Below are 20986 nucleotides of genomic sequence, written 5' to 3'. Positions count from 1 at the left end.
GAACAGGATCTATCCTGGTTATGATGCCCCAGGGGCCAAAGAGCCCACTGATGTTCATATATGAAAGACCGATGGCAGAAAGCACTCATGGAATTGCAGTCAAGCAGAAGTCACTACCCCTTCGGGGAGGATGGGCAATCAGTTACTATAAGACTCCACAACAGATGGCTACATAGTTATTGTGTTAACATGAAATGTTGATGGCAGGTTTCATTGAAGCAACAAGACTGCTGTGTTAAGCTGAGGCTGTGTATGGCCTCTCAGAAAGAGCCAACGTCACTATGTCAAAACAAAAGTAGGGGAATTCAACATGGTGTCCAGGCCAATATTCAGCCCTTCAGCCACACCACTAAAACAGATCATCAGGTCACTGCCATTTGCAGGAGCTTGCTTTATGCAAATTGGCTGCCACATTCCCCCCTGCATTTCAACCCTGACTACATTTCAAAAGTGCTTCACTGGCTGGAGCGCTTTGGTACATCCTGAGTTTGTGAAAAGTATTACAGGATTACAAGACTTCCTATCAGTTAAACATGCTCCTCTCAAACACAGACCATTAACATAACCCTTAATGGTGACCACCTTGTATGGACATTAGAATTAACATTAAGACTCTTCCAATTACAGGTATCTCACTTTGTGCTTCCGCATGAGGTAGAGTATGCAAGGGCTCAAAACAAGCGCTTGAACAAAATATTTCATTGTGCGGAGTCAACAGAAATCAGACCTTTAAGAGGGAGCTGACTCTAATCCTGCAGCAGGCTATGTGATCTCCCAAGGTGTTGGAACACTGTGAAGTAAAACCAGTATAGTCTTCAGGTGAAGGATTATGGGGCCAAGGTATGCAGACATCATTAAATCAGTCCTATTTGAAAATCACAGATTCTGTTAACTACAATTGTAAATTCCTACATCCATACTGACAATGGAAACCTCTGTAAACTTGTCACGCTGTAATTACAATCTTCTGCCACTGGTGACACTGCAGAGCCAAGTCTTTAGAGATACTTCTCTTTATAAATGGAAACATCTAACTTTATAATAGAGTCGGCAGGAAGTGCAGGCAGACGTAAGTCATGTAACATTGCAGACTTATAAAATGTCAACAGATTGCAAACAGACAAGTGCCTATTCAGTGTTTGAAACTGCCTACTGCTGTGACATGGAGAGAGGCAGCTAAGCCATTGTATTGTCCAAACTCTCCAAGGTGCAGATCATTCACCTTGCATTGCTTTATGGGCAGGATGACATATTTTGAATGGCACTTGAGCCATAGAAAAATATCTTTTTCTACATTACTTGTAAACAAAAATGGAACACTGTACTTACTCGTTGTGAGATAGCTTTACAGTACAAACAGTAATGTCACCCTTCCAGCAGTGCACTACATTAAAGGTAAAAGCAGCACCACCCCATTGGTCATCTTGCTTTGTAGAGTTGTGATGTTATTACCTGTAATTTCCTAGAATATGTTTCAGAACACCCGGCAGGTACCTTCAATTACTAGGGACAAAACCTCATCTACGCCATTTGGTTGCTGGTAGACCCTGGACAGTGTTTGCCTGATCGCTGTCACCATGTCTGATAAGCTCTAAATATCCTTTCACTGCTTCACAAGATCGAACCTTATTGTAAGGTGAGCGCAGGACCATTCCGAGGTGCAAGATTTGACTGGTTCCTTCTTGAGCTGACCTAAGTCTTGATATCTACAAGTTTTTAATAGGTACATTTGGAGGCCGGCAGGAGTGTGTGAAAGATGGTTCAGTCGTGCAAAAGGCATGGGTACCTGCTGTGCTGCTCAGTTTGAGTGTAAAGCTCTGTAAACCAAGAAATAAAATGTAAAAGTGTACCGACATTGATTTTTCCAATGACCAGACTCTAAACTAACACTGTTAGCTTCTGTCACAACCTATTTACTTTAATAATTGCTACAATAAATTAATTTAATGCACATTCTTTTTTTAAAGAAAAAATATCCAGTTATCACATCATTTTATGAATGTGTCATGTTTATCCAAAAGAAAGAACCTGTTTGGGAACAGAGTGACAGGTATCAGGATCTTGATCAAAACCAGTAATGAACGTTCTCTTTCTTTTCCATTCTTCTCAGATAAAAGCAGGACAAATTGGCAGGGGACAGCGGTGGGTGTTGGGGTGGCAACAGACAGATTGTTAAGTGTATGTGATTAAATATCCTGAAGTTTAAAAACATTAAATGTTCAATATGACAGAACTCGGTTCTGCATGGAACATTGCAGCTCGGGCTCGTGGCCTCAATTCTTCGCGTGATTCCTCCCACGCTCAGCTCCCCCAGTGGACAGATCCAGCTATACCACACACACCGACAGAAAGAGGGGGAGCAGGCGCTGATGGCTGCTCTCGGTGCCCAGTTACGAGTTAACCCCTCGGTTTCTACTTTGGCTTGCCATCGAGGGGCAGGCTCTCCAGGAGACACTTCAGCTGCTCCTCTCCCAGCTTGATCTTGTCCTCCAGTTCCCTTTGCTCAATGATGAGGGCCGATTTCATCTTCACAAAGTGCTCGTAGTCCTGGAGGAGCTCGTCCGTCAGGTAACTGGAAAGGATGTCAAACACCACCCGCTCCCTCCTGTCCAAGTTCTCCTTCAGCTCCTTTGCATCTTCGTGCTGCCTTGTAAGCAGCTTTTGTTTTTGAGTGAGGGTCCTCTGCAAACAGAGAAAAAAAAACGCAAAGCATGAATCTGTTAAATATTTGATAAAACTTACCCCACTCATTTCTGCAGAAACACTGAGGGAACTACGTTTGCTGAAGCCACTGTGAAGAAACCCTCAAGCAAGACAGCTCTCCATACCCTTGTTCCAAAATCAGCTCCCCGTTAAGGATGTGATTCTGGTTATACTCTCAAGTAGGTGCCGCTGTTTGTTGGGGTGATGCTTGGTTTATACTACCTCACACCAGTTAGTGTGTCAGCAGGCCATTCAACCAGGAAAGGCATCTCCAGAATCCTCACACGTGGGTTCTCTAGCAAAAATCAATGGATAATGTTCAGGAGTAGGATCCCTGACTGATTATTCTCCTTGGAGCTGAGGTATTCCTGGTCTATGTGGATGAGCTCCTCCCTGGGTACTATACATAATTAACTCGGAGTTCAGGACAGCCTTGGACTTTAGGCACCATTTTTGTTTCAGTTGTTAGAATCCTCACATCTGAGTCAAACGGTCATGGGTTCAAGCCCCACAACGGAGAGCTCCTCACAAAATCCAGGCTGTCAGTCCAGTGCAGCATTGAGGGAGTGCTGCACTGTCAGGGGTGCATCTTTTGGATGAGATGTTAAACCCAAGGCTCAGTCTGTCCTCTCAGGTAAATGTAAAAGGTCATATGGCATTAGCAAGAGCAGGCAAGTTCTTCCTAGTGCACTAGCCAATATTTCTCTCTCATCCAACATCACCAAAACAGATGGTCTGGTCATTATTTCACTGCTGTTGCTGGGATCTTGCTGTGTGCAAATTGGCAGCTACGGTTCACCACATTACAAACCGTGATGAAAAAAGAATTTCATTGGTTTTAAAATGTTTCAGAATGGCAAAAGGAACTATATAAATGTAAGTTCTTTCATCTTCTTCATTCTGATAGCCAGCATTGACCAGTGAATCTGCAAGGACACCAGGGTTAGGAATCTCTGTCCAAAAATGTCCATCTCTTTCAGTCTTTGCTGTTTGTGGTTCTAGAACCATCGTCATCTTTTCTCCATAATATACGACTAAAATGAAACAATTACTTTCAATGTCATGGTTACGTGCACTTAGGTGCCTGGAATACAAAGTATGGATAGGTCTCTGGAATAAGTGGAGTTATTATTTAATATTTGGTAATAGTTCTGTTAGCAGTGCAAATTATTCCATTCAGGAGCTGAACTTAATGATTATGAGGTGGGTCAGATCGCTGCACATAGCAAGTACAGATTGTTTTCTAAGTGATCAGACTTTGAAGGTGTCACTGGCATAGAATCATAGGAAGTATACGGCACAAAAAGAGACCACTCGGCCCATCCTGCCTGCACCAGCTGATAAACGTGCTACCCAGCCTCACCCCACTTCCCAGCACTTGGTCCGTAGCTCTGCAGGTTACAGAACTTCAGGTGCACATCCAGACATCTTTTAAATGAGTTGAGGGTTTCTGCCTCTACTATCCTTTCAGTGAGTTCAGACCACTACAACCCTCTGGGAGAAAAGATTTTTCCTCATCTCCCCTCTAATCTTTCTACCAATCACTTTAAAGCTATGCCGCTGAGTCACTGACCTCTCTGCTAAGTTAATAGGCCCTTCCCATCCCCTCTATCCAGGCCCCTCACAATTTTGTACATCTCAATCAAATCTCCCCTCATCCTTCTCTGTTCCAAGGAGAACAACCCCAGCCTATCCAATCTTGCCTCACAGTCCTAGCAACATCCTTGTAAATCTCCTCTGTACCCTCACTAAGTGCAATCACACCCTTTCTGTAATGAGGTGACCATGACCAGAACCAGAACAGCACATAGTAACGGCATGGCTGATATTTATTGTGTATTCCATGTTGCTCTCAGCTGATGGTGAGCATCCTCCTTTGTAATAAGTCAAAGGCCCCTTCAGAGGGAAGTTGAGTGGGACTGAAGTCAGATACATGTCAGACTGGGCAAGAACGGCAGCTTCCCTTCCTCAAGAGCATTTAATGAATCAATTGACCCTTTCAACAATTTAATGGCTTCATGATCATTTTTACTGATCCTAACTGTTCATTTCCAGGTTTTGTAAACTGAATTCAAATACTCAAACTACCATACTGGGGTGGGAACTGACATTTCGTGACTTATCAGCCTAACCCCCGGCTGACTAGCCCAGTATCATAAACACTACACTAAATAATGACACTGATGCTTTTGTGTGGCCTCTCTTGTTAGGTGGCAAAGTCTTGAACAATGAGGGAAGACACAAAACCACATACCCGCTCGTCCGGAGAGGCACTCTCCTCCAAGGTGTTGAGGGCATTCTCTACTCTGGCCAGCCGACCAGAAAGGGACAGCAGCAGGTTGACTATTTTGTCCAGATCCCCAATGAACATTCGGAACTTGTCGAACTCGTTGGGTTTGCAGACCTCTTTGACGAAGGCCTCCACCTCGTCACCTAGGAGATTGTTGGCCTGTATGTCATCCTGTAGGCTTTCTCGGGCCTCACGCAGCACCTGCAGCTTCTTGCTTATGCTGTCAATCAGCTCTTGCTGTGGGACCAAAACAAGACTTTATTCTGCTGAGCAAAATTGGTAAAAAGACCCCCAGGATTTTCAGAAACACCGCACTGCAGAGCCAATCTTCCCACAATCTCAGGCTGTCTACACTTGATCTTGGACCCCTCTTTTTTCATGGATTTTCATTGTGAGCCCTCACTAAAGTCACATGTTTAATAGCCTAAGACTATGGCTGTACATAACTTGCTGTTATGATGCAGCAGTGATTGGGTGTGAAAAGGAAGAAAGTGGATTCTTTGGCTGCTAACCACACAGAAGTTCTTAGTTTCTGCAAATGGAACTTGGCAGTAGAAAAACTGGAATAAAGAACCCTCCTGGAAACAGATCGATCCTTGCCTCAATCCTAGTTTTAATCAGTGGCATTATGAAAAAGAACTCACTTAGTTTACAAATTTACACACTTCAGACCTGTGGAGACGCTGGTTTGTAGACCTTTGTTACATCAATACATTCACCACAGGCCACATGTAGGTAATGTGGCTCCAGGTGTGGCTAATTGCATTTGTGATTAATAAATAAATAACAAATAATGGATTATGATCTCATATTCATATTTGCATGGTGTGTGCATATGAATTTTAACCCTTCTTTTGGTAAAAGGTTGAAATGAAAAGCAGAGTGCTGGGCTGTTTTTTTGACTGTTGTGAGTGCCTTATTCCCTGGCTCAATGTTTAAATACACACATGGAGCACATTTACCTGCAGAATGTGATTGTGTGTACGGGGTTTTCTGCTAAAATGAGTGCATGTGGCTAAAACTGTGGCTCTGTATCCAAACCTGTGGCTAGTCAGTGATTTTTATGGAGAGCAATGGACCACAGAGTCTGACTGACAGCATTCCACAGTTTACTGAACCTTTAGTATGGTCAGTCAGAAGTTTGGCATGAACAAAGAGCCATGGTTTAAGACTCTCTAGTTCAAGCTACTGTGACACCTACACCAAGCTGTGGGGCTGCTCTTTCCCCATCACGCAGCCTACAGTAATACCCTTACCAACTTCCTAGTTCAGATGGAGAGGCAAAGACTTTGGGTCCCCTAGCAATTCATGAAGTCACTGCTAGAGTGTAGCCAGTTACACAAAATACCAAAGCAATCAGTAGCTGCCCACTACATATCCCAGCTCTGACCTACAGCAAGTCATGTAGACTTCATACCAGATTTTTGTTATCAATCAGGTTCTCCTGGCACTAGCTGCAGCCCAAAGAAACTCTGTGCATTTATCCTGCCCCCTCCAAAGGCACCTTCTAAGTTCTAAGAAGATACCAGCTCTCATCTTCAAGGGATAGACTGGGATTTTGCAGAACGTGGAACTCTCTACCATATAGAGTAGTGAGGCAAATAGCAGAGATGCATTTAAGACTGAGCTAGATAAGAGCATGAAGGAGAAAGGAATCGAAGGATATGTTGATAGGGTGAAATGGGAGGAGCTCATGTATAGCATAAACATGGGCTTCGTTGGGCTGAATGGCCTGTTCCTGTGCAATAAATTCTGTGTAAATAAGATAATTTTAAAACAACTTGAGGTCGCTCACTGCGATTGCAACTGAAGAAAATAAACAGCTCTTTAAAAAGTAGTGATATAGATTCTGCTCTGTGTATATGGCTCCATTCCAAGGGGAACATCACCTCCCATTTTAAACATCGCCTCCCATTTTAAACAAAGATGCAGCATCATGCCACGACATTTCAGAGAGCTCTTACAAATGAGCATTACAAATGAAGAACACATTAGGAGCCACAAGCATTCCAATAAGTGTGACAGTCATTGCTGGATCTAAGCCAGCTATATCTAAGGCAGTTTAGCAGTTGCATTCTATACTAAGCAGAGGCCAGGTACTACAGGGCAGTGCCCCTCAGTACCTCGATTCCTTAGGTTGAATGAATTACCAGATGAATTACCTTCTTTTCTGTAAGGTCATGATTGAGTTCATCTTCGGAGTCCTCTTCTTCCTCCATCTGCTGCTGCATATCCTTCATCTTATTCAGCAGCTCAGCCTTCGGTGCAGATGTGCTGTAGTAAGTTGAGCTCGTGGTGAGAGAGACTCCAATGGGCATAATCTCTTCTTCCCTGGTCAGAGACACATCCTATAATAAGCACTAAAGCACCGCATGCCAAATTTCATCAAATAAAGTGACCTCCATTCATGTACCATCAGCAGGAGCACACTGCTGGCTTTCTTCTCAACTGACTGAGCCTCTAATGGCCAAGGGCTGAGCGCTTTGCAATCTTATGCTGGGCAAATTTTTACTGGTTTGCTGTAGCCCTGATGGGAAGGTGTAGGAGCCAAACAGCCCTAAGAATTGAGGTCAGGCACATGCCAGTGTCTGTGGAAAATTGGGGCTGAGCAGTGAGTTTTATAGAGAACGTGGCTGACTCTTCTCTACCTTCTGAAGTGGTTATACTAAACCTGCTACTCAATGGTTCCAGAAGGTCAGCTTCTCAGGACAATGAGGGATGGCCAATAAATTCCAGTCTTGCCAGCAATGCCTACATCCCTAAAACTCCAAACAGGGAAGAACTGCAAATGCTACATTAATGAATTCCACTGAGCTGAGAACCCTGGGCAGACACCTCCATGTGAATTTTCCTAGCTGCTTACTCTTAAACAATGTCCTTACCTTTCCTCTGCAGTCTTGGGCGAGAAAGATCGACTAGGAAGCAGCTTCCTGCGTTGCTGTGCTTCCTGCAAGAAAGTGTCATCTTTGGGGAATATCCCTTCCATCAAATCCATTGTGGTCTTCATTTTAGAATTAGGAGACAAAATATCAGCCAGGGATCGATCTTTGTCAACAATCTCCTTCACCAATTCCTCGGATTTGATGTCCTCGACGCTCTTCTCTCTAGTTTTCACGTGGCTGGGCACAGGAGAGAGTTCCTTGTTCTCCCTCGAGCTGCTTGCTGCCACTTCAGACTGTGCGATGCTCAGACTGGTCTTCCTGACCCACTGTGGCTCTGGCTCCTGTCTGGAGTACGCGGCAAAGAGTGAATAAGGATGCTCGCAGGTCCCGATGCTTTGCAGCTGCTCTTTGTTGCCGAAGCCAATGAGGTCCACGTTGTTCAGGAGGTTGTGCCGACTTTCCTTCTCTGTCTGGCTTTCCGAACAGACTATCTTAATCGGCACTTTCTTGACCGTCGTGTTGTTCTCTGTCACTTTCTCGATCCTGTCAAAAGATAAAAAAAACATTTCTCAGCAGAAAGGAGGCACGAGGAGGGAAGGATACTGCAGTGCAAAAGGTCAGTCAGAGAGGAGACAACAGGTCCTCTGCTGCAATGGCTGTCCAGCTTGCTTTGAGACCAGTCTTCTGCAATTCACACAGACCTTTCTCAACGTATGAATCAACACACAAGCTGACTGGCTTCTCAAGGTAGCCACAAGCGTTACTTCCCTTACCGCGATTAGCTGCTAAGTCTTTACATTGAATGCCACGAATAATCATTCTGGGTGAAATGACTGATAAGATTGCTAACTGACAAGAAGTGAATATGTGGTATTGAATGGCCGTTTGCAAGAATGCATGAATAATAAAAGGCAGTGCTGCGCAGCTAACTCAGTCCACCTTTAAGACCGTTTACAGAAAGGATATTGAGTAAAAAGAAGCCAGTCACAAGGAGAAAGAACTAAAGACACAAATGCTCATTGTCTTGCTTCGCATTCCTTCTGTGGAGTCTCACCCACTGAGAACACACAATGGGCATTCCAGTATGATTTGGCAACCATTTAACACTGCAACATCTGATAGGTAGCTCCTGAGGAGTTGTGAAACAATCCCAGTACCTCGATGTGACTGCTGATGCGCATTTCTCCTCTTTCAGCAATGGCTCTGGAACTCCGAGTCAGAAGGGTGCTGCTTTGACTTCCACACCAGTTACTTGGGTGCAAAACCTAGGCTCACATGTCAGTGCAGGACTGAAGAGGTGCTGCTTTGTCAGAGTTGCCGCTTTGTCAGAGTTGCCATCCCAAGTGGGCATAAAACATTCCACGACACTGTTTGAAGAACAGAGAGTCCCCCCACTCCGCCACCTCCCCCACCCCGCTCCCACCTCCCCCACCCTAACCCCCACCTCCCCAACCCTGCCCCCCACCTTCCCGCCCTCACTTCCCCCACCCCGCCCCCCACCCCGCCCCCCACCTCCCCGCTCCCACCTCCCCCACCCCAACCCCCACCTCCCCAACCCTGCCCCCACCTTCCCGCCCTCACCTCCCCCACCCCGCCCCCCACCTCCCCGCTCCCACCTACCCCACCCCGACCCCCACCTTCCCACGCTCCCACCTCCCCCAACCTGCCCCCCACCTCCCCCACCCCGACCCCCACCTCCCCCACCCCGACCCCACCTCCCCGCTCCCACCTCCCCCACCCCCTACCTCCCCCAACCCACCCCCACCCCTCACACCCCCCCCACCTCCCCGCCCTCACCTCACCCCCCCACCTCCCTCACCCCGCCCCCACCCCTCACACCCCCCCACCAAATGCCCAACGTCCTGGCCAATATTTACCTCTCAAGCAACATCACAAAAACAAATAATCCAGTCATTCATCTTACTGCTGTGTGTGGGAGCTTGCTGTGCACAAGCTGCATTCCCTACATTAAAACTTTGTTAAAAGCAAAATACTGCGGATCCTGGAAATCTGAAACAAAAACAAATATAGCTGGAAAAAACTCAGCAGGTCTGACAGCATCTGCGGAGAGGGACACGGTTAACGTTTCGAGTCCGTATGACCCTTCATCGGAATTTTCCTTAGTTCTGTTGAAGGGTCATACGGACTCCAAACATTAACTGTGTCCCTCTCCGCAGATGCTGCCAGACCTGCTGAGTTTTAAAACTTTGTTATTGGCAGGTGTCTGGAATGTCCTGAGGCTGTGAAGACCCTGCATAGACAGAAGCCGTTCTTTCAAAGTAAACAGTTCAATCTGGGTACAGTGAAAGCAATAAGGTCCTGCTCTGGTGGGCTGTGTGTCCTGAAATTAAAATCTCTCTCTTTGACCAAGCTTCAGGCGCCTGCCCTCATACCTCTTTGTGTGACTTGGTGTCAGATTTTGTTTTTTAGCATCCCTTGAGGTGATTTATGACACAATGCTGCAAAGGAGGCACACAATAGCGGGAACAGCTCCCGTTGAAAACTTCTGTTTAAAACACAAGCTAATAATTGAAAAAAAAAGAATTGGCTCTGCCGGACGCCTGCTTTCTATCACAAAAACAGAATTACCTGGAAAAACTCAGCAGGTCTGGCAACTTCGGCGGAGAAGAAAAGAGTTGACGTTTCGAGTCCTCATGACACTTCAACAGAACTGCTTTCTATCATTGGAAATACCATCTGAATTTGGTGTCTGGCTTAAACCTGGAGCCTCAAATTGCAAAACAGGAATGGGCAATGTCACTACGTTGCATATCCATATGGAGCTGAGAAACAAGGAAATCCTCTCCAGACATAAACCTTTCCACAGAACCATACAGCACAGGCCCATTGTGTCTTTACCTGCTCTTCCCCAAACAGCCCTGCAAACCATTTCTTTTCAAGTGTTTATCCAATTCTTTGTCGAAAGTTACTATTGAATCTGCTTCCATCACTCTTTCGGGCAACATCTTCCAGATCGTAATGGTGGTGTAATGGTTATGTCACTGCACTCGTAATACATACACCCACAGCAGCCGGTGAAGCTTAAATTCAACTAATAAATGTCTAATATAAAACCAGTCTCAGTAATGGTGACCATGACAACAATTATCAATTGTTGCAAAACCCACCTGGTTCACTAATGTCCTTTAGGGAAGGAAATCTGCTGTCCTTACCTGGTCTGGCCTAAATGTGAATCCAGGCCCACATCGATGTGGTTGACTCTTAACTGTCCCCGGAAATGGCCTAACAAGCAGTTCAAGGGCAATTAGAGATAGGCAACAAATGCTGGTCTGGTTGGCAACACCTACATCCCACAGAAGAATTATTTAAAAACTTGCTGCGTAAATAAAATTTTCCTCCTCTCCCCTCTGGTTCCTTTACCAATGACCTTAAACCTGTGTCCCCTGGTTAACAACCATTCTGACAGTTCAAACAGTTTCTCCTTATCTACTGTTTGTAATTCTTCCATAACTTTGAACACTTCTGTCAAATCCTCTCTTAACCGACTCTGCTCCAAGGAGACCACCCCCGCCTTCTCTGGTCTACACAAAGAACTGAAGCCCCTAATCTCTGGTACCAATCTAGTTAATCTCGTCCGCACATCCTTAAAGGCCTTGACCTCCCTCCTAAAGTGTGGGGCCCAGCAATGGATGCAACACTCAAGCTGAGGCCTAACTAGTAATGTTTAAAAGTTTGTGCACTCTCAGTTTGGAGCTGACAGTAACCCCCACACCCCCCCAACCCTGCCTCAAGTACCACACCTAAACTGCCGGTACGCCATGAGCAATCTCGGATAGGAAGCATCTTTTGGCTATTTGATGTTATGGGCATCACACCTTGGTTCATTCCTGTGTGCACCCAGTGCTCACATACATGAATTTGCCAGCAGGAATCGTTAAGTAACAATCATGAGGGAGACTGAGGGCTGTCATTTATTAACCTCCTCCTCCAACAATCCAACAGCGTTGAGGCACTTTCCAGAGATCAGCTAACAGGAGGCAATTTGAGCCTCAGCTATTCATTGCCCTCAGGAATTGTGAAAGTGGGGCTCATATAAATCCCGAACTTAAAGAAGCTTCCATATTCGTTACCTAGGAACAGAATTAAATATGTGCACCCTATTAGTTTCCTCATTTTCTGTCATATTTCCAAAGACAGGCCTTTGTACATCCTTAGGCCTTCTTCATGTAATGATGTTCTTGGTCTCACCGTCTCTACTGACCTTGGATGTAACTTCCACATCCCCTCATCTTCCCTTTGATTCTTTTACCAATGATCATTAATCTCTGGTTACCGAACCCTCTGCCAGCTAAAGTTTCTCCCGAATATTCTATTAAAACCCCCTTTGCGGTTTTGAATACCTCTATTAAATCTCCCCTTTAACCATCTCCGCTCTAGGAGGACAATTCCAGTTTCTCTACTCTCTCCAGATAACTGCCCTGAGAGAGGGCATAACTATTCAGCCTACTGGAGGGCCCTCCTAACACATCCCCCATTGTTAAAGCTCTGTTTGCTCCTTCGTGCAAGGCTCCTTCGACAGCATCTTCCAAGCCCGCAAACTCTACACCTAGAAGGACAAGAGCAGCAGCACACATGGTAACACAAGTTTCCCTCCAAACCACTCACCATGCTGACTTGGAATTACAACGCCGTTCCTTCACTGTCACCGGGTCATAATCCTGGAACTCCCTTCCTAACCTACACCACATGAACTGCAGCGGTTCAAGAAGGCAACTCACCACCACTTTCTCAAGGGCAGTTAAGGGTGAGCAATAAATACTGGCCTCGCCAGCGACGCCCACATCCTGAAAATGATTTTTAAAAAAAAACCAATTTGTTAATAAATAATTACCTGGCCAGGTCGTCATCTTCCACAGTTAGCGGGGGCTTATCAGTGAGTTTCTGTGGTGCAAACTGCGGAGAAGGAGACCGGGAAACATCCATCGGTAGCTTTGGGATGAAATGGAACGCCGAGCTTTTATTGTTGTCCTCTTTCAGCGGCACTTTCCCAAAGTGGGCATCCCTGGAGCGGTCGCCGGGCTGAGGCCCCTGTGAACTGTTGTCACCGCCGGCCGCAGAGCGGGGTGGTAGCTCGGTGCTACCGGTCGGTGCTTCGGTTGTGCCCACGCACAGCGGGTCAGGTGGCACCTGCGTGGGCTCCGGCACAGGGGCTGTCCCCGAACACGGGAGCCCCTGTTGTCCGTTCTTGTCAGTTTTTGGTGGCGCTGCCCCTTTCCTTCGACTGGCCGCTGCGAGTTTCTCCTCAGCCCAGACGAGATCCTCACCTGTGGCCCAGTAGGTGCTCAGCGTCTGGTTCTCAGGACAGGCCTGCCGATGGTCCAGTTCAGGTTTCCTTTCCAATTCATCCCCATCCGCTCCCGGGTACCGGTGCCCGCTCAGCATGGTGACTGGACGCTCATGCCATTGCTGAGGCAGATTCTCACTCGTTTGTGCATTTCTTTCAGACCAGTTGTGCTTAGAATTTTGCCCCAATGGAGATTTCTGTCCCTCCGAGGTACTCTCTATACTCCCAGAATCCAGGCGTCTGCCAATAATCAAAAAACATAATATAAGCTTCAAGCAAGGTTTAATCGTTGAATCTTACAGTGCAGGAGGAGGCCATTTGGCCCTTTGAACCCTAGCTGGCCCTTTAAAAGAGCTAGTCAATTATTCCCACTGCCCCCTGCTCTTTCTAAATGGAGTTGAGGTATAGATCAGTCATGACCTGTTGGAGTGATAGAACAGGCTTGAAGGGCTGAATGGCCTACTCCCTCTTCCTGTACACCACTAAGACACTAACGATTGTAAATCTTGGATGGCTGGTTCCCAATTAAGACTGAATCAGTGTCGTATTAATATCATTCTGAGTGGTTGTACTGCTGCATTGACTGTACCAATAAATTGTTTTAAAGGAACTACCTGTCTTCAATTTAATCATAAAAAAACTTAACATTTTTTCAACCATAAAGTGCTTAGCCTCCAAGATCATCTTTATCCTTCTTGTAGTTTGTTCCCTTCCAAACGAAATTAAAAAAAAAACATTTTATCTAATGGACAGAATCGCAGCACCAGATGAGACCATTTGGCCCATCACACCCTGTGCTGACTCTTGAAAAGCTGCTCACTCAGATCCACACAGCTCCAAAGCTTTTCTTTTTAACATATTTATCCACTTCCTTTTTCAATTTATTTATTTATTTTGGAATCTGCTCCATTCCTGGTCTAACGTTTCACAATGGCAAAGACGACGAAATTGCACCGAGCCTCTATGTTGCTTTGTTAAAATGATTTTAACTTGATGCACTCCACCCTGGCCAATGGCAGCCAATTTTCCCCTCCGATTTATCAAATCTAAACCCTAACTTTGAATATCTCGTAACCATCCTCAAGTTTGAATGGAAAGAGCCTCCTGACCCTGGGATTATCTATATTTCTTCATTTCTCAATCTTCCTCACAGCCCTGATCTCTTTGCTAAATGAAGACACCCAAAACTGGCCATAAGATTCTCTGTGTTCCTTCAGGGTTAAGTGACAGGACAGAGCAGGCAGTCAGGTAGTCAGGGCTGTGTACCTCACAACAGACGGGCACAGGATCAGTACGCTGGGCTCAGGGTGCAGACCCACCCTTCATTGTCACATGTAGAAAATGTGGCTGCAGCCAGGAGGAAAACGTTGACTTATAACCACTGTTACCAAGGAAGGCCTACACAGAAAGCCACCCTAACAACAAAACAGAGTCTAGTCATGAGCTTGACTACAGCCCTGCACAGGTTGAAGTTTCACACAACTATTAGATGCTTCTTACCACACGCTGGTGTCATTAGCGCTGCCTCCCGGAATATGGGGAAGAAAGGAAATTGCATTTAGGTGGCACCTTTCACATCCAAAAGCACTTAACAAACAGCCAATTAAATATTTTTGAAGTCACTGTTGTAAAATAGGAAATGTGGCAGTTAAATTGCGCACAGTAAGATCCCACATATGGCAATGTGATTACAACGAGATCATTTGTTTCCTTAAGTGATCTTGGTTGAGGGATAAATATTGGCCATGACTCTGCAGTGAACACCTTTCCTCTTCCAAATCGCGCCATGAGGACTTTTATGTTCCATCTGAGGGGCAGATGGAGCCCCAGTTTAATTCTTCCTCTGATATTGCAGCACTCCCTCAGTATAGCACTGAAATGTCAGCCTTCATTACGCACTCAAGCCTCTGGATCTTGGATCCACAGCCTTTTGACTCAGAGGCATGAGTGTTACCACTGCTAGAATCAGAGAAACAACGTGTTATTTTACAAAGAGCCATGCTTAGCATTGCTGAAGATGGAAATGTCCAATGTTCTACTTAAATCGGATTCTGTAAGTATACCTGCCTGGCAATGTGTGTGGTCTATGGCCCCCTCTGTTGGCCGTTGATTGGCATAACCAGAGTGGTTATGGGGAGTAATGGAGCTTTTTGACCTGACTCCCTTCTCCTGTGTGGAAAGTTCTGTTCAACGCACAGTTTGTCCAGGTCTAGATTGTAACTCGTATTAAATTAGAGCTCGTCATACCAACGTGTCAGTCTGTGTGAAAGAAATCAGCCGGGAACACACAGTTATGAGGCGAGCAACCCGAATGTGTCTTTTCAAGGTGGGGAGATCAGACTCTGGTTCAGTTCACAGACTTCAGTGTGAACCAAGGGACAGAACTGAAAACAGGAGAATCGCCATCATCCTTCACAAGGAACCTTTTCTTTAACAAATCACTGAAAAAACAATCAAACTTGAATGGAGAGGCTGTTTGGGGTGTGCACGTGTGTGCCTGTACGTTCTTGGATAATCTGCTTTAATGATGGTGGTTGAAGGCTAAGTGTTGGCTCAGACATCAGAAGATGTCCTTGCTCATTTTTCAATTGTGCTGTGGGATCTTTTAGGCTCACCCAAGATGACAAACAGGGCCTCTGTTTCATGTCTCTTCTGAAAGATGGCACTCCAACAATGCAACACTCCCTCAGTACAGCATTGGAGTGTTAACCTGGAATACAAGCCTGTAACATGTCCAAGAGGAAGTACCGGGAATGTTCAACTCTCGAGTCACATATTGTCCTGATTTCAATAATGTCTACACGGGTGACTGTGCTGATGATCCAGCAATGAGTGAGCTGACCTCATCAGTGAGTAGTTCAGTCACACAGACAGGCAGACCTGATTTAATACCCGGTCTGTAATGAATTACCTGACCTCAGTAAGTTTCATTCCTGCTGAAAATGAATAGAAGCTGTAATATGTCTCTTCTGTGTTTTTCATAAATATGTTAATCATCACTATGTCCCCTTTATTCAATCTATTTAAGTTTTAGTTTCGCGGTCGGTCAAAACAGTCAGTGCACCAAATCAATCATTCTTCAAACAGCACAAAGATTAGCAGCATATCTGTCAGTGTCACAAAGCACATGCAAACAGGGAGAAGAATGGGGTTGAACCCAGCATTCTGACTGGCACAGGCTGCATTCAATCTCATGCAACATGCTGTATATGTCTTACAGTTCAGAGGGAGCAGAGAGAGAGAACAGCACTTCCAAGAATCAGTTGTGCCCAGAGGAAAGAGCCTGCAAAGTGTGAAATAACCAATCAGGTTCATTTATTGAGCTATCATCTCTCCAAACCTTTTAACACCCCTGTATCTAGACGCACACAGTGCAACACCAAATCCAACTTACCAGAACTGGTGAAAGGAAGGAAGAACCTATATTTATACAGCAGCTTTCACAACCTCAGGATATTCTAAAGTGCTTTATCACCCAATGAAGTACTTTTGAAATGTCTCAGATGTAATATAGGAAATGCAGCAGCCAATTTGCACACAGCAAACTCCCACAAACAGCAACAAGATAATGGCCAAACAATTTGTGTTAGATAAAAGCAAAATATTGTGGATGCTGGAAACCTGAAACAAAAACAAAAATAGCTGGACAAACTCAGCAGGTCTGACAGCATCTGCAGAAAGGAACACAGTTAACGTTTCGAGTCCGTATGACTCTTCAACAGTTCTGATGAAGAGTCATACGGACTAGACACGTTAACTGTTTCCTCTCCGCAGATGCTGTCAGGCCTGCTGAATCTGTGTTAGATGTTGGCTGAGCGATGAATGTTGACCAGGTCACTGGGAAAAACACCCCCGCTCATCTTTGAAATAGTGCCATGAGGTTTTTACGTCCACCTGAGAGGTCAGATGGGGTCTCAGTTTGACTAAAGGCAGTGCCGCACTCCCTCAGCGCTACACTGCAGCGTCAGCCCAGATTATGCGCTCAAGCCTTTGAAGTGGCTCTTGAACCCACAGCTTTCCGACACAATGACAAAAGTCAAAGCTGACACCAAAAGCAAGCGCCACAATAAGTGCCTCACCATAACCGCTGCTTTTAAATTAGAATGCTATTTCTTTCGTTCCTCTCTGGTCTTTCTGGATCACACAACAACTGTGACCAGTCTACACCAATCCCATTGTCCACTAAGTGGATCACATGTCCACTAGAGTCAAAGTAGGGTTGTCAATGCTGATTGGCTGTATTCATCACATGTTCTCCCACTTCCAACAGCCACCCCGCTAAGCAATCCTGGTAATTGGACCGACATGGTCATCACCATGACATCCCGCCTTCTGAAACCAATTAGGAAGTGAAGAGGCGGATATTTCTTAACTGTTAGCCGAACAACCTTTTCTCCCCTTATCTCTAATATTTTTTACGACTAATTAACAAAAACATCCAAATAAAATTAATAAAAACTGCACCAGTTGTTTTGTTTTGAATGATTTTTCTCCAGCAGTTGCTTGCAGCAGAGTTTGGGGGGAGGGGGGAAGCCTCATCTCCAATTCATAGGAGCAGGACTAGGCCATTCAGCCCTTTGAACTAGCTCCGCCATTCAATAAGATCATGGCTGATCTGGTTGCGGTCAACTCCAGTTTCCTGTCTGAAGCACATAACCATCGACTCCCTTGTCTATCAAAAATCTAAATTTATTCAAGGCAGAGTTAGACAATGACCCAGCCTCCGCTGCTTTCTGGGAAAGAGAATTCCACAGACTGACAACCCTTTGAGAGAAAATTTTTTTGCCTCATCTCCCTCTTAAATGGTAGCCCTCTTATTCTTAAACTGTGTCCCCTGGTTCTAGTCTCTCTCACAAGTGGAAACCTCCTCCGAGTATCCACACTATCAAATCCCTTCAGGATCTTGTATGTTTCAATAAGATCTCCTCTCATTCTTCTAAACTCCAATGGGTATAGGCACAACCTGTTCAACCTTTCTTCATAAGATAAGCCCCTCATCCCAGGAATGAGTCGAGTGAACCTTCTCTGAACTGCTTCCAATTCAGTTATACTCTTTTTTCAAATAAGGAGACAAAAACTGAACACAGTACTCCAGATATGGACTCACCAAGTCCCAGTTCGGCTGTAGTAAAACATCCCTACTTTTATATTCCATCCCCCTTTCAATAAATGCCAACATTCCATTTGCCTTCCTAATCGCTTGCTGTACCTGCGTACTGACTTTGTGCGATCCTTGTACCAAAACAACCAGATCCCTCCGTACTGCAGAGTTCTGCAATCTCGCTCCACCTAAATAATATGCTGCTTTTCTGTTCTTCCTGCCAAAGTGAACAGGTTCACATTTTCCCACATTATACTCCATCTGCCAATTTTTTTGCCACTCAGTTAACCTGTCCATATCCCTTGGCAGATTCTCTACCTCCTCTTGACAATTTACTTTCCTACCAATCTTGGTGCCATTGGCAAATTTAGCTGCCATACATTCAGTGCCTTCATCCAAGTCATTGATATAGATTGTAAATAATTGAGGCCCCAGCAACAGGATCCCTGTGGCACTGGCTGCAGCAAAAGGATCCACTTATCGCTACTTGCTGCTTCCTGTTAGCTAACCAATCCTCTATCCATATAATAATAATAAAAACAAAAAAACTGCGGATGCTGGAAATCCAAAACAAAAACAGAATTACCTGGAAAAACTCAGCAGGTCTGGCAGCATCGGCGGAGAAGAAAAGAGTTGACGTTTCGAGTCCTCATGACTCTCGCAAGTTCTGTCGAAGGGTCATGAGGACTCAAAACGTCAACTCTTTTCTTCTCCGCCGATGCTGCCAGACCTGCTGAGTTTTTCCAGGTAATCCTCTATCCATGTCAATTCGTTAACCCTACACCACGTAATCTTATCTTGTGGAGTAACCTTTGACATGGGACCTTATCAAATGCCTTCTGGAAATCCAAATACACCACATCTACAGGTTCCCCTTTATCCACCTCACTTGTTACTTCCTCAAAAATCTTTAATAAATTAGTTAAGTATGATTTCCCTTCCACAAATCCATGTTGACCCTGCCTGATCAAATTATGATTTTCTAAGTATTTTGCTATAACCTCCTTGATAATGAATTCTAGCAATTTCCCTATGACAGATGTTAGGCTAACTGTAGTTACCTGCTTTCCGTTTCCCTCCTATCTTGAATAAGGGTGTTACAATAGTTATTTTCCAATCAGCTGGGACCCTTCCAGAATTGAAAGAATTTTGGAAGATTATAACCAATGCCTCTACTATCTCTGCAGTCCCTTCTGTTAAGACCATAGGATGCAGGCCATTTGGTGCTGGGGGCTTGCCAGCCTTTAGCTATCATAGTTTTTGCAGCATCTTTTGCCTAGTGATGGCAATTGTTTTAAGTTCCCAGAAAAATTTTTTTGGAAAAATATACTTTATTCATAAAATATCTGAAAGAACATTACAAAACATTTCTAAATGGCCATCCCAAAAAGTGCAATCATATTCAACTTTCCCACATAGATCATGAGGTGCTTCAATACAATCAATGAACATTACAGACATTGCAATATAGTCATCACAGACAGACAGTGCAATGGGATTCAAGTTATCGACATAGTTTATGTTGTATTCTGAGGTGCTTCAATACAATTATGATACATTTAGTTTTCATTGCATACATTGCTTGTGAGTCATACAGCCCGAGGGGTCCATACCTTTCCTAGCCTCTTGGTGCACTATGGCAGAAAGGTCTTAGACAGCGACCCTTCCCCATTGCACCTTTGCAGCGGCTGCCCCAAGCTTTAGTGCGTCCCTCAGCACATAGTCCTGGACCTTGGAATGTGCCAGTCTGCAACACTCGGTCAGGGACAACTCTTTGCACTGGAAGACCAACGAGTTTCGGGCAGACCAAAGCGCGTCTTTCACCGAGTTGATGATCCTCCAGCTGCAGTTGATGTTTGTCTCGGTGTGTGTCCCTGGGAACAGCCCGTAGAGCACAGAGTCCTGTGTCACAGCACTGCTTGGGATGAACCTCAACAAAAACCACTGCATCTCTCTCCAGACTTTCTTTGCAAAGACTTCTTCACAAGGAGTTCCCAGAAAATTCCTAGAAAACTCCAAGGACAATCCTGGATGGTTGGCCACCCTGGGTCTGGGGGAGATTCCCCAGCCTCACCCAACAGCTCCTCACAGTGACAATGACTGAAAATACAGCGGCTTGGGGGGAAATCCAACCTGCATCCTACCACCCCTTGACCCAGCTGGTGCGCGGTGGGTGACAGTAATACCTAGGCAATAAGAGAATATCAAACTCAGACCTGCTGCTGAGGGTGGGAGGCTGAACACAAAACATCTACCCAGCTTTTCCCTTTTCAAATGCTGTGTATTTTCAGCCCTTCATGTTATTATTTCAGACTGGCTGTTTCCCTCTCATTTTAAATAAGTTTTGTTTAAATTTCAGAGACAAATGGAGATCATTTGCATCCCTAGCACCACTCAATATATTCTCCAAATATTTCCCAATTTTCTTCAAAAACAACCACAATTGCATCAGGATACTGAAAAAGACTTGCAGTTATATAGCACCTTCCACGACATCGGGATGTCCCAAAGCATAATCACTACCATAATTAGGAAAATGTGCACACAAGGTCCCACAAACAGTAACAAGATGGTGCCCAGATAATCTGTTTTCATGATGTTGGCCAAGGATTAAATATTGAGCAAGGCACCAAGAGAACTCCCCTGCTCTTCTTCAAATAGTGCCATGGGATCTTTCAAATCCATCTAACAGGACAAACAGATCC

The 20986-nt window shown here is 45.0% G+C and overlaps 1 protein-coding gene across 4 annotated transcripts in view; it reads right to left on the bottom strand.

Moving 5' to 3' along the window:
- Positions 1 to 1897: 1897 nt before the first annotated feature.
- The window catches only part of shroom2a (shroom family member 2a), a 247364-nt gene continuing 228275 nt past the window's right edge, over positions 1898 to 20986 (bottom strand). For all 4 annotated transcript variants that reach the window (XM_041211557.1, XM_041211560.1, XM_041211559.1 and 1 more), the window contains 5 exons: positions 12728 to 13420; positions 7876 to 8418; positions 7156 to 7324; positions 4958 to 5230; positions 1898 to 2682 (listed from right to left, as the gene is read on the bottom strand). In XM_041211557.1, the coding sequence (XP_041067491.1) occupies positions 2413 to 2682; positions 4958 to 5230; positions 7156 to 7324; positions 7876 to 8418; positions 12728 to 13420 (1948 nt within the window). In that variant the 3' untranslated portion in view covers positions 1898 to 2412. The remainder of the gene's footprint in view (positions 2683 to 4957; positions 5231 to 7155; positions 7325 to 7875; positions 8419 to 12727; positions 13421 to 20986) is intronic.

The sequence above is a fragment of the Carcharodon carcharias genome, chromosome 18 (genome assembly GCF_017639515.1).
Source record: "Carcharodon carcharias isolate sCarCar2 chromosome 18, sCarCar2.pri, whole genome shotgun sequence".
NCBI lineage: Eukaryota > Metazoa > Chordata > Chondrichthyes > Lamniformes > Lamnidae > Carcharodon > Carcharodon carcharias.
This window is presented reverse-complemented; position numbering and strand designations above follow the sequence as displayed.